The sequence below is a fragment of the Stegastes partitus genome, unplaced genomic scaffold (genome assembly GCF_000690725.1).
Source record: "Stegastes partitus isolate 25-593 unplaced genomic scaffold, Stegastes_partitus-1.0.2 Scaffold21, whole genome shotgun sequence".
In the NCBI taxonomy this organism is placed as follows: domain Eukaryota; kingdom Metazoa; phylum Chordata; class Actinopteri; family Pomacentridae; genus Stegastes; species Stegastes partitus.
Genome location: NW_007577752.1, coordinates 191,706 through 206,086, shown reverse-complemented (window position 1 = coordinate 206,086; position 14,381 = coordinate 191,706). Strand labels below are relative to the sequence as shown.

The 14,381-nt window shown below is 41.5% G+C and overlaps 1 protein-coding gene across 1 annotated transcript; it reads right to left on the bottom strand.

Annotated features, from left to right (window-relative positions):
- Positions 1 to 4,123: 4,123 nt before the first annotated feature.
- acanb (aggrecan b) lies at positions 4,124 to 14,141 on the bottom strand. Its single transcript, XM_008294729.1, has 17 exons — positions 14,066 to 14,141; positions 13,138 to 13,521; positions 12,713 to 12,887; positions 11,686 to 11,813; positions 11,270 to 11,563; positions 10,673 to 10,918; positions 9,752 to 9,926; positions 9,412 to 9,539; positions 8,977 to 9,270; positions 8,162 to 8,272; positions 7,870 to 7,974; positions 6,244 to 7,338; positions 5,648 to 5,806; positions 5,392 to 5,474; positions 5,045 to 5,189; positions 4,705 to 4,887; positions 4,124 to 4,215 (listed from the first exon to the last, which is right to left on the bottom strand). The coding sequence occupies exons 1-17, from the start codon at positions 14,139 to 14,141 to the stop codon at positions 4,124 to 4,126; spliced, it is 3,873 nt and encodes a 1,290-aa protein (XP_008292951.1).
- Positions 14,142 to 14,381: the final 240 nt, after the last annotated feature.

The following is a 14,381-nucleotide window of genomic DNA, read 5'->3' as shown; positions in this document are numbered from 1 at the left end:
TGTGGAGTTTGCATGTTCTCCCTGTGTAGCGTGGGTTTTCTCTGGATTCTCCGACTTCCTCCCACAATCCAAAGAAATTAACATTTGATTCTAAATTGTCCGTACGTGTGAATGTGAGTGTGCTTGGTTGTCTGTCTCTAAGTGTGGCCCTGTGATAGACTGGTGACCTGTCCAGGGTGTCCCCTGCCTTCCCCCTAAGTCAGCTGGGATAGGCTCCAGCCCCCCGCGACCCTAGAGAGGAATAAGCGGTATATAGATAATGGATGGATGGTATTCAATTTCTAAAGCCATGTCAATGCTTATCTGAGACTACATGCACCACAGTGGTAACATTAGACAGGGAGGTCAGTATAAACACCTTTTCCAACCATAGACACTGCCTTGAATGTCACCAGTGCTGAACTCTGCTTTGATCTGTATGCTAACATTAGCATGCTTACAATTAACAACCACTGGATGTTAACGTGCCCTCAGTTATCATACTGCAAAGCCTGCAGTTTACACCATGATAAAGTGTCAGCCGAAAAAAAATCTAATTATTATCAGCTCATAGTTTGTATAGTAGTATACTAACATTATAGTGACGTCAGCATAGGCCAATATATATCAGTAATGAACGTTAGGTGCTACTAACTAAATTAAATGTGTTTCTGTTAAGAATTATTAAATTTACATTTGTAAGTTACGATGTCATTTGTAGAAGTGACTGTATCTCTGATTATTAGACTGAACTAACAAATTGGACATGTGCATTCTTCTTCTGGCATCATGAATGTTGAACTAAATTGCAAGGTGTTCAGGATGTACCATTCATATGTGCACTCTGAAAATATGTTTTGGATGTATGAATCAGCTCTGCTCTAAATGATCATTTGTGTCTGAAATGTTTTTTCCATTAAAAAAAAAATCAATTACCTGCTTAGAAATTCTTAAAGTACATCATCTACTTCACTAAACATCCATTCTCAGTGTAAGTGCGGTACAAGCACCAGGTCTTCACACTTCACGAAGCTGCTGAAAGGTGCAGGACTGGTTTGCTTTTCTCCCACTTGAACTTGAACATACATGCTTCAGCACAATGAAGTTCAATAGAAATGGCATTGCTCAAAATACATTGTTGAGTGGAAGGGTACTTTCTTTCTTTAATTGGTCATTTGTAAGCCTGAATCACTTTCTCTGATTTGTTCAGTAAATTTGTTGTAGACCATAAACCACCACTGGTAGGTTTGCTCACAAGCTACGACACAGTTTCTCTAACTGTTCAAACAGGAATGCCAGGGTAGAGAGGTGAGATGGGTTACTGACCCACACAAAACGGCCACTGTATGTAAAGCTAACACTCGCCAGTCTGTCTGGGCACGATGCACTTTTAGATGAGTGGAGTCCAGCACATCGCTACACCCTCCTGCATCCGGGTGCGAACAGAAGTCCTAGTGATTATATGGCCAGCAGGTTTTATAAACACATCCTATTTACACCTGCTGGCCAAACATGTGTACACACACATTACATGACTGCACATGCACTTCAGATTACTGCACACGTATGGACTGAGTGACTGCAGAGATGTATGCACCACATAGATGCTTATAAACACGCACCACCCTTAACCTAATATACATGCAGCACTACTCTCCCTGTTAGACCCCCCCCAACACACACACACACACACACACACACATACACATACACAGAGCAGATCTGTTTGCAATGACTGCAGTGATGAAGGTAGTCGCTGTAGAGGCTGATGAAGGAGCTATTTATTGTGTGTTTTTTCACGGTTGGGTTCCACAGGAAGGCAAAAACAAACTAAAAGCCAGGTTTGTGCCTCTGGCTCTGAAGAGTTTACCTCAAATTTAACTGCTGCAAGGAAAGATATTTCCAGAAAACGACATAATTTTCATAAGTTATGGAACATATAGTGCAAAGAGCCCTTTACAGTTACTTCATAAAAAATGTCAGTGACTGCTGGGTTGAAAAGTGACAGGTTTGCACGCTTGGACAAGGATTTCACAGAGACACATGATTCCAAGTTTTATTTGGCACGGAACAGTAGAGCATACTGTATGTTCACATCGGGATTCGGGATCTAAACAAGGTCACAACAGACATGATGTCTGTGTGAAACATTACTCATATTTTGGTTTATTTGTTCAGTTTGCTGAAGAATTAGTAAATCGCAAACACTGATACAGACACACACTTATTTCTAGCTCATTGGCTTCATTCAGCTGTTCAGCTGTCCTAATGTTTCCTAATATTGAAATTTGAGACTTTTTTGTACCAACAGTACACTGCAGGAGCATCCAAATGGACTTCCTTCATGTATTTGTTTGTCTAGAACCTGCAAAAAACAAGGCACGTTGCTTTGTGGTATACTGAGGTTCTCTCATCTGCTTTCATATTCTGTAAAGTTTACTGAATGTGTGTGTCCATGAAAGACTGAAATGTTTCAGTGTTTACAAGGTATTCTGTGAGAAGTCAGATAAGGACTAAAGTATCTGTCTGCTCTCAGAATTGAAACAAATCTTGACCTTTAAAGGTCATGGTCAACATTTTACAACCTCCCCATCCACCTCAACCGTCTCCACATCATTTTTATATTTTCTTCTGCTTTCACAGCTTCTAATTTCTCAGGTTTTTAAGAAGCACATTTCTGTCGATGACAAACAGACAGAAACCTCCACAAAGATATCTGAGACTTTAATTAAAAAAAACAAAACAAAAAATCCCTAATTTGTGTCTTCTTCTGTACAGTTGCTGTCAAACCAGTCATGCCCGTTTGATTGGTACAAAATCCAGTTTAATTTAACTAACAAATCATTAAACAGGTTGATGAGTAAATCTAACAAACTATTACACTGTCTGTTCTGTGTAAGTTATTGACAGATCCTGCTGTTCAGAGAATTACAGTGAGAATATTTACAGTGAGAAACTCGTCACTCCAAACATCCGTGATTCTCACATTGGAGTGTTGACGGAGGTCACGGATGGACTTTGAGAAGTGACAAATTAAAACTCCGACCTGCAAAACTGGATATGCATCTTTTACAGCATCAGATGACCCAGTGAGGTGGGGTTGTGCATCGTCCTGGCAGGAAAGCCAGTCTGATCGCACTTGCTACTGGCTTGCTTGTCACGTTTTGCTACAGATGAGGTTTTTCTTTTTTTTTTGTTAAACAGGTTAAGGTGCACTGGATTCAAATAATTAGCACAGACGTGAGTGAAAACCTCAAAAGTGCATGAGTGCTGACAATTTCAATCCAGGTTTGTTGCACTTGAATTATATCTTGAACTTGGATTTCTATTCATCATTAAACGGAACAACACAATCTTTTCAGTATATCTGATACTGTACTGGTGTTGCAGCACAGTGGATGTCAAACATGAGGTTGTGACAGAATCATTTTGATGGCCTGAATGATGGCTTACATATAATACGTTGCGTTTTTTTTCTGCTTCAACATTTTTTTGGAGCTTGACAAACCAGATGAAGCAACCGTATTGCATCATGTATCGCTGTCACAACTAAAAAGTTTGATAATCACTGTGTTGGCCTGGAATGTAAGAAACAGTTTGTCTCAGCAGTCTGAAGCTCACAGATGTTGTCCTCTCTGAGACTAAATAAAGAAAAAGTAAAACAAATGCTAAGAAACACAGATCTATAAAAATACCCTAAAAATATAGCTTGTCTAAAGAAACAATGGTTTTTAAATTTTTTTTCAGGGAATCTAAAATATTTTTACTGGGCTGTTTTGGACTTTGTGTGTTACTCTTCAGCCTCTTGTATCCCTGTTTGTCAATTATATCGACCTTAAATGTGTGCAGTGCTGGCAACTGATTGCAGAAAAGATCAACATGTGCATTGAGATAGTAATTTCAAATACTGGATTGCAGCTATAAATTATAAATACAAAGAAAAACTGCTGTCAGAAGGTGCAGGGTGACACTCAAAGATCCAAAACATCTGTCAGTTACACTACCAGTGTCTAAATGTGCTTCAGTGTGTGCATATACATCATAGGGAATGCTATCTTTTTGGTCGGGTATTTGCATTGGTATCCATGCTTCTTTACAAGAGGGGTCCTTTGTGGCTCTCTGTTGTATGTCCTTTCAGTCTCGCTCAGAGGAGTTTCCTCTGTTCCTGTCGGCTGCTGACCCCTCTACTTCTTCTCCTGAGGGACCTTTTGTGTAGCCTGTTACTGTTGGCGCCAACTGGGGGGAGAAAAGGTATGCATACTGATGACATCATGTAAACATGACTTGCCAAAAGACTTATAAATGACACTGCAGGGAGTGGTGTGGCTAAAGGATCTATTTCAGAAGCTGCCATGGGCAGTGCAATGCTGAAATGTTAGCACCACAGGAGGTGTACACAAAATGTTACACCTGCCTCACTGATACTGACTTTCACACGCTGTATAAATTATGCCCCATTTGTTTCAAGGTTTAAATCTTATTTTTCATTCTGGGTCCTCTACTTCTGGTCCATGAATGGATTCAAAACAAGCACTAGGGACATCCAGGTATCCTAGGGGTTTAGGTGTTGACAATAAACTATGTCTCCGCTTTGTCCCCAACAAGGGTGTTAAATTTGCTTCCCTTCTCTCAGCTCTGTACTGAAGGCATACAATGCAGAGGATACAAACCTTTTTTTAATATATTGACAGTTTTCTATATGTCAGAATTTCCCTTGAAGCTTACCTTCTGTACATTCCACTTGTGGCTCTTCCCAATGTCCACTTGTCAAACAGCGTATGACAGGCAGGTGGCGCTGTGTAAAGCCTGCATCACACTGGTAGCGGACTATGGAGTTGACAGGGTAGTGCTCTCTGCTGCTGCCCATCGGCCGGCCATGCTCCACCTCGGGCGGAGCTCCGCACATCACTGAAAGAGAGGAAAATTTGAAACTAATTATTGATGAACTGACAATGTCAAGTGACAGTTGAGGGTCACAAAACTTGAACTGATTGAGGTTTTCTCCAACCACAGAAGGTCAAGGGTTTTAGTAACCCAACTGTATGTTCCAAACCAGTAAACTAACCAGGTCCAGTCTTGCAGGTGAAGGGAAGGTGATAGTTGCAGGGCACGTCATTCCACTGTCCGCCCTCGTGCCAGATCATCACCACACAATCCTCCCCAGAGTTGAAGTAGTTATCTGGCTGGTTAGGCCTCCAATTCTCAAAAGTCTGAACATTATACAAACAGTATCTCAGTAAGTAAGTAAGTCATTTCTCAATAGGCAACTTTAATATAAAGTAAAAAGTGGTAGCTGCTCTTACAGTAGCAAAGTAAAACAATAAGTCAGACACATCAGGTTAGATGGTGATACAGTTGCTATGACCTCCTAAGGACACAACTAGATGGTCAGCAATCTCCAACCAAACTCACCAGAGGACTGCCATCTGTCCAGCGGAACTCATTCTGCACATCTTTGTCATTGAGTCCAATCCACTGGTAGTCCTGACCGTTGGCTGGGTAGCAAAAAGAAAGAGATTTGACCTTTAGAACAAATGAAACATGTCATTCCCATAAATTATGCTCGGACAGAATCCCTGACCGACCTCCCACCAACAAACACTGTAATCAGTCTTTGGCATGTTATTTATAAGGAAGATCATGCATTTGTGCTCAACCAGTTACTCACAGTTGACGAACTGCTGCTCCTCCTGGGAGCCTATGCTGACCAGGTGGGCGTTGAGCTCCCGACAGCGTTGCTCTGCTTCAGACCAGGTGTCTCTTTCCGCAAAGTGAAGGTAACAGTTGCCCATAAACTCCAACCAGCCCTCAGCACAGCCCTGCACAGCTACAAACATATTTTGACAAAGTCATAAAAATAGACGACAGATGGAATTTCTAAAATGGCATCCGATTCCTTCTACCTCATCTGCCATGTGGCGTTGAAACATAATTTTCAGTGTGCAGTAGTTTGGTACTCACGTGTTGAGCAGTCTTCACCAGTGAAACCGGTAGGACACTGACAAACAGCAATCTCTCCCTGCACAGAGCAGGTCCCTGAACCGCAAGGGTTTGGATCACAGAGGTCTACAGAAGCTGACAGAAGAGAGAGAGAGAGAGAGAGAGAGAGAGAGAGACTTAGATTTTTTTTTTTTACCATTTTGACTATTTGTAAAGTTACAGACAAATGCTGACCACATGAGCATGGTGGCTTATTTGGCTATACAGTATTATATCAAGTCAAGTCAAGTCAAGTCAAGCAGGGCAGACACCTCCATTCATTACCTTCCACTACATCAGGCTGCTCCACAACAGCAGGAGTTGCTAATGACACTGATGGTGCTGTGGTTGGGCTGGTGTAGGCTGCATCTGGAGTCACTACTGTAAGTCCAGTGGGCCCTTCCAGACCAATCTCCCCAAGTCCAGATTGGCCAATAGAGGCAACGTGCTCTGTGTAAGTCATCGTAGAACCAGGTGGCAGGGCGATAGAGAGTCCCTCAGCAGTTGGTCTTTCATTAGGAGCTCCACTTCCTGAGAGATGCAAGCTGCCACTGAATTCACGGTGGATCCCTGACCCACTTCCTTCCCCGCTCACCTCTACCACACCCCGACCCTGCTCAAGATGGTGTTCCAGTGGTGATACGGTCACCTCTATCATCTCATCATCTGTTAAGTAGATGACATCACCTCGACGTTGGAAAGAATCTCCGGAAGCAGAGCCACTGCCTGAAAAACCGGATGGAAACCCACTTGGGAGGCCACTGCGGAATCCTGATCCAAAGGGGTGATATCCAGACACCTCTTGCTCGCCGGATGGCTGGACTGTTAGGTCGATAGCACTGTGGTCGACAAATGAAATGCCAGAAAACCCACTGGTGCCTGAGCCAGACATACCTCCAGATCCAGACACACTTGATTCCAAGAAGCCCCCACTGGTATCGATGCCACCCTGGCCTAGCTCCTGCTCAACTGATGTTTGGTGGGTTTTTGACACCTCCACCATCTTTCCATCGACCATGATGATCATCGAGTCTCCACTGATGTCTCCACTTCCGCTGGTAAAACCCGATCCCGATACACTGAAGCCAGAGTGTTGTCTGTCAAACCCTTCACCAGATCCAGATCCAGATGTACTACCCACTTCTCCCGATGTGAAGATGACAGAACTTCCTCCTTCGGCCTCCTGTGGTCCTCCAGAGGCTGACTGATCTCCAGAGAAGACATCAGTTTGTCCACTGAAGATGACTTCCTCCCCTGATCCAGATGCTTCACCACCAGTGCTGGAGGTGCCAGACTCCCCAGAGAGCTCACCGCTGGCAGAATGATCGGCTGAACCAGAGCCTGACACATCAACTGAGGGTGGAGGTAAAACAGGTCTCACTGTGGAGGAATCCAGGAGGAATTAGGGTTAGATACTTTAGTATATCTTAATTAGGAAAGATGAATATGTGTTTACTTTTTTGAAATTATCGTCACCACTTTCTAACAAGATGTTCTTTATAAAGGGCTTATAAAATGTTACTTATGTCTCTATTCTTGGTAACTAAATAATTTTCTGACTTTCTGATAAGTAATCAGATTTGCAGTCATACACGTTAATAAATCATTTAAAATATTTTAATTTCATAAAGTATTCAAAAGACTTTTATAAGTACTTGTTGGTCCAAATCATTTGCAGCCATTGTTTAAATATTCAAAACAGCCAACAGCATTTTTTCACAGCCTTATTGATCCTATTCCAAAACCCCTGGCACACTTAGTATTAAGTGCTGTCATGAAGCAGAATTTAATTATTTTATTATTGCGGCCACTTTTACGTCTCCAAAAAAACATCGATTTTGATTATTGCAAGCCATGAACAAGGAAAATAAAGGCAGTTTTAATTCACACAGTAGTTTCCAGCAGTCTTACCAGTAGGAGCAACATGTTGAGTTGTGACGGTTGTCTTGTTGATAAACTCAGTTTCAGTAATAGTTATATGGGTTTCAGTTTCGTTATAGTCTACAGTAGTGTCAACTATAAGTAAACAAAACACATGGTTAGAGCAAAATAGTTTAACATTGTCTGTACATTAGAAACTTTGCAGTGCAAATTGATAAACACCAGATTGAGAAACTGTTTGCTTCTTGTCAAAAGGCATGTAAATGTTAATGGCAGTATTAATAAGGATTTAAAAGAACACATTTTATGCATCTGGTCTTACCAGTGGGAGCAAAGTGATCAATTGTGATTGTTGTCTTGTTGATAACATCCACCGTCACTATCGTCAGATCTATACTGGTTTCATTTTCGACATGAACAACAGGATATTCAGCTGAAAAAGACAAAATTATGTAACAACAACAATTATGTAACATGTTGAATTTTGAAGGAATAATGTCATCTTGACAAAAATGGCATAGCAAACCCAACACAGAATGAAAACATGCGCTGTGCCTGCTGTTAATGAAAATATTGCATTCATGTCACTCTCATCGCAAAGTATAATATCATGTCACACTGAAAACATGATGGTAAATGTTACAATAAATCAGAAACACATTCATAGTTTCAACCATTAATGCGTTGCTTCCAGCCTGCTTTATTTTTTTATCCTCTTTGCCATTTATCCTGCAGTTTATCTCACTGCTTTAACTGTCATTTTGAGATATCCATCGAATATGTATGTTATTTTGACCTATCATTTAAAAATTCATATATATAAATTCATGTGTTGTTAACCAAACATACAACATATATATATATTAAATATTTGCATTTTTGTTAATCAAATCATTTTATCAAAGTGAATCAGTGAGTAATCACTCTTACGCATGAATCATATCTCAATAAAAGCTGATATTTACACAATTTAATGAGGGGCGAAGTTCCTCTTAAGGTACAAATTCCCCTGTTCAGGAATCACTCCTGTAAAGTATCAAACTGAACCAAAACTTAGGCAAATATTAACCTGTAGCTTGTGAGTGATTGCGTTTTTATTTTTGCACATGAATTAAATCAAACCTAACCCATTCCTACCTTTGAAACAGTAGGCATCGTAGCGTGAGTGCTCATCGGGGAAGCCAGTCTGGTTGGGGTAGGCGTAGATGATGTGGACCCCCACCTGGCCGCCGCCACAGTGAGACCTGGAGGATGTGATGGGGTAGCGGACGCTGCGGTCCATCAGCCAGCCTGGGCGGCACTTGTCAAGTCCTTGATTCCAGGCAGCATACAGCTGCCCGGGAGTAGCCAGGGTGGTGTTGAGTTTCTGACAGTGCTGCACAGCCTCCTCGAAGGAGAAACTGTCATAGTCGCTGGTGAAGAAGACCTCACCTGACAGACAGAATAAAGCACCAACATTCAGATGAGTGCAAACATAGCGGTAGTAACCAGGCAGATAGATGATAAAAGTTCTTTTAAATGTAAACTCTCGTGATTTGATCTCCTCCAGATATCAGTCTTAATGCTTCTCACCTCTGAGACGTTCTACATAACAGAACACATCATAACGTTCAGTGGCTGGTCTCAGGCCGTAGGATCGGACTCCTGGAAGGTGTGGCAGATTACCAGCACAGTTATCTCTGGGTGACACAATTGGATACCTAAGAACGAAAGAGAGTGTAAGTGCAGTATATTAAGGACTTGTTTTCTTGTGAACAACCCATCTCTCTTAAGAACAGCCAGGATCTTTACACATTTTTAATGAATTTGATGTCATCATTGGGGTTGTCATAAGAAGCCAAGAACAAGACCATCAGTTTTTGCATGGAAAAAAAAATGAAACTATGTTATTTTAAACCTGCAACCAGCTCACCGGACAGATTGGTCACGCAGCCAGCCAGCATCACATTGATGTAGACCTTTCTCAAAGGCTGCCTGCAGCTGTGGAGGGCTGGCGATGACCGCCCCAATACTCTGGCAAGCCTGCTGAGCCTCTAAAAAGGTCAGAGTGTACCGACCGGTGATGGGTCGGTAGTGGAACACCACACCTGTGAAAAAAAGAAGGGGGATAAAAAGAGTAATCTCACTTAATCTTATTGTGACTTCTTTTTCATTCAACTACTTGGTCAAGTCCTGTTTTTACTTCCTGATTTCCAGATGCAGACTGTGGTGATTTGCTCACAGTTTTTGCACTAGAGTAGCAATTGGATTTCTGGGCAAACAATTGGCAGCAATGCACGAGAGGGTTGTGGGAAGTGGTGCATTTAGATTTAAAGAAAGCTTTGTTGTTAAGACGTTGATGCTTATAGAATAGAATAGAATAGACTGCTTTTATTGTCATCATACACAAGGTACAACAAAATTAAAAGACAACTCCAGTGGTGCAGAGGTATAAAAGTAAAAGTATAAAAAGACAAATGAGAATATATATATAAGTATTTACAAAAGGAGCCAGTAGGAAGTATATACAGTTAGCCAAACAGTAGAATAAATATATTGCACTGTTGAGGTAGGAACACTGTGGATATATGAGAAATATAAATAATATAAATAAATAATTATTATTAGTAACAACATATATGCAAAATAAAGTATCATATATAATAATTTAAACAGAATTATAATATAATATATAGCAATATATAACAAATTCTGTGCTTGAGTTAGACTGAAGCTGTTCTTTTACCAATGTCTTTTTGCTGTTGGGTCATTTTAAAGCACTGCTCTAAAATGTAGTTTCACAGTTTCGAGAAACAAATGTGTTCCAAAGGATTTAAGCACATAACCAACTTACCGGTTGGAGCCATGGAAGCGTATATATCTGTGAGACCCAGTCCAGGCTCACGTATCACAGGGGTCACTGCATCTGTCACACTGGGTGGGATGGGTCGTGGAGAAAAAGTGTCCACACCACCAAACCTAATCTCCTTGCTTCCAGCTGTAGGGGTGCTGCCTGGAAACAATCCAGGGGCAGGTGTCATGTTGATGATGTCAGGGAAGGGGGTGGTCCTCACAGGCACCACACCTCCATCCTCACCAGCTGAGGAGACAAGAGGGAATGCTTTACATGGTTTTATGGCTTTCGTAGTCAAGAAGCAAGGGTAGCTATTTATACTTCCAGTTAGGAATGACCTCAGACATTTCAGAAGTCATGTCTTAAAATACAGTCACATGAAAAATGAAATGTGTGCAATGGAAATTGTAGGAAAAAGTCAACATGTTTTGCTTTTCCAAATATGTCAAAGCAATTTCCACTTACTTTATCACGTGACTGAACTTATCATTACTGAATACATATTGTGACACAAAAGAAGCCCCCAGAATGCACTGAAAAGTCAAAATTGCTATCACTCAGCGTACGAATACCTACAAGTTCTCCTAAGGAATTTACCCTGAAAGCAGATGGCGTCATAGCGAGAGTCTGGGTAGGGGTATCCTGTCTGGTTGGGGAACAGGTAGACGGTTCTCACTCCCAGGAGCCCCCCTCCACACTGAGGCCTGGCAATGTTGATGGGGTAGCGAACACTCCTGTCGCCCAGCCAGCCAGCATTACACACATCCATGCCACCTTTCCAGGCAAGGTAAAGCTCTCCGGTAGTGGCAAGTCTGGCACCTAGTTTGGCACACTGATCTCCTGCTTCATAGAAAGTGAACTTCTCTACAGACGTGGAGTAGAAGACTCTGCCTGGGAGGAGAGAGGATTGAGGAGGGCAGGAGAATATGGTCACATATGCAGTTGTGTTTATGTTCTAGATCTTTCATGTGGATCAGGTAGCTTTTGTTGCTGCCCAAGTTCAATGAACATACCTGACATCTTCTCTGCAAAGCAATATACGTCATAGGTCTCGTTGACGTCTCTCACGCCATAAGTTCTCACACCAGGGAAGTTTTCCTTGTCACCATAGCATCGATCCCGTGGCTCATGGATGGGGTATCTTGAAGAGACAAAGATTTCAGTCAGAGTCCGATTAGAGGTTAGAAACAATAGTTCTTTCACTTTGTTTGATTGATTGATCTCTGATGTTAAATAAGAAACTAAAGCCAACTGCTAATAGTTTGCTTAGCTTAGCATAAGCCTGAGATGGAGGAAACGACTAGCCTGGCTCTGTCCAAAGGTCGCGTCATCCAGCTACTAGCACCTGTAAAGCTTGTAACCAATGCATGTATCTATATTGTGTAATCTGTGGAAATACTGTAGCGTAAAAACTGCATTTTTAAATTTTACTTTCGTGTATGTGCTGGATGGTATCTTGGCCAGTACAGTGACTTCCTGGAGTCTTCTGGCCAAGAAATAGGTCAGAAGGGTTTTTTTCCCACACAGGTTCATGATAAAATAGTTCACCACAGAGTAATTTACCAGGTTTTACATTGCAGGGTCTCCCTTTCTCTGTGTGGGTGTCTCAAGGTAGTCTAGCTTTTCAAATCAGACCAAAGACGTGCAAGTTAGATAAACTGGAAACTCAAAATGAGTACGAGAATGAGAATGACTTGTGTTCGCCAAAATGGACTGATCTGGCAGCTGTGGCTCAAGTGGTAGGGTGGCTTGTCCTATAATCACAAGGATGGTGGTTCAATCTCCTGCTCTTGAAACTGCTCCCAATGGCAGCTCCCCCAATGGTACTTTTCATGGTAGCTCTGTTGCCATTGATGTATGAATGAGTATCTCCTCTCAGATGTACATCACTTTGGATAAAAGCGTCTGCTCAATGAAGTTGTGACTTGTAAATTCTTCATTGACATTACCTTCCTTTTCTCTCCAACCTGTGTGCACATATGGTCCAGATCTCTGCAAACTTCATAAAATATAGAAATTTGATGGTTAAATGAATACTACCTGACAGTCTGATCAGAAAGCCATCCAGCATCACACTGGTGATATCCATCATCGTAAGCAGCTTGGAGCTGGGCTGGAGTAGCAATGTTGGCACTATTCTGGATACAGGCTGCCTTGGCCTTCTCAAACGTCAGGGTGTAACGGGTGGAGATGGCACGGTAGTGGAACACAATACCTGTGAGATACACAAAGTGAGTGGAGGAACTCTGAAGAAATGCCATTCTACTCAAATATGCTTTTTACAGCTACTTCTTTATGCATACCCAATCAAAAACTAAGCAGAAGTGTTGTTTCTAGAATTGTAAAAAGCTCTTCCTGTTAGCTTTCAGTTTTGAACTCTAACAGTGAATGTGGTTGTTGGACAAACAGTGATGACACTACTTTTATAGCCCACAACAGTGAACTGAAATATGTCAGGAGCATACCCTGAACCTGGATATCCACAGAGTCGTAGTTGTCCTCGATGCCATGCATCACTTCGCACCGGTAAGTGCCAGAATCTTTGGACCTCAGTTCTGTAATTTCCATGGTGGCATCAGTGGGCACCAATGGGTAGTTGACCATTGTCACTCTGTCCAAATACTCTGTCTCCACATGAACTTTTCCCTCTGATGCCACCAGGATTGTACTGACTTTCTCCTTGGTGACGTAGGTCCATTTGATGCGATGAGAGAGTGGGGCGATGGTGGGGGCTCCAGGATCGTTGACGGTGTTGTCCTGAAAGTAACATGGCACCACGACTTTGCCGCCTAGCAGGGGACGGAGAGGCATCTCCATAGGGATGCTGACACGCAATGTGCCATCCACGTCTGTGGTAAAGATAGGTAAATATTGTTTTCATTTATGACTGATGGTGCAATCTAATATCCTATACATATATTCTCCCACATCTGACCTGAACATTAGAAGCAACTAAGATCAGGGGTCAAATTAGCAATTGTGTCTGTGATAATGGATGACTTACTCTAGGAGAATTGCATCAATTGATTCACTGAAATAATGTCTTAAAAAACGTATTGATCATAATAATTTACGTAGAATTACTTTGTTTTATTTACCACTTATTTGCAGGACAATTACATCTCTACAAATGTGTAGCAGAATAAATCTATGCTGGTAAATGATTGAAAAGAGACAACAAGAGAAAAGCAGACTTATCTGAAACACTAGCAAAAAACATAATCAACTTTTAATCAGATTGTGTACACAGTAGAGAATTGGATTAACTGATCCTGATCCCTCCATTACTTCAAATAGATTAAAGGTCTAGGTTGACATTACTTCCACTCTTCTTCCAAAAATAATGCTGAAGTGCAACAACTGCCACTGGAATGTATCACAGGGGCCCCTTACCATCATGGTCTTCAAATGATATTGTTGCCGAGATGAGGGGCATCAAAGACACACACAGCAGAAGTAGGGGGGTCATTGTTACCTGAAAAATACCCAACATCAAAATCACATCTATGTTGACAAAATGATAAAGTTGAAACCCACTGAAAACACATTTAATGTTTAGTGAGATTTTCCCTTTTCAAGTCTTACATGACTTTTTGATCACATCTGATAAAATTAGCAAAGAAAAAATAAAACAAGTGTAGACTAAGTAAACTAACACAAACTCTCTAACTTCTCTGTACCAGGAATGCTCATTTGTGTGAATGAATAG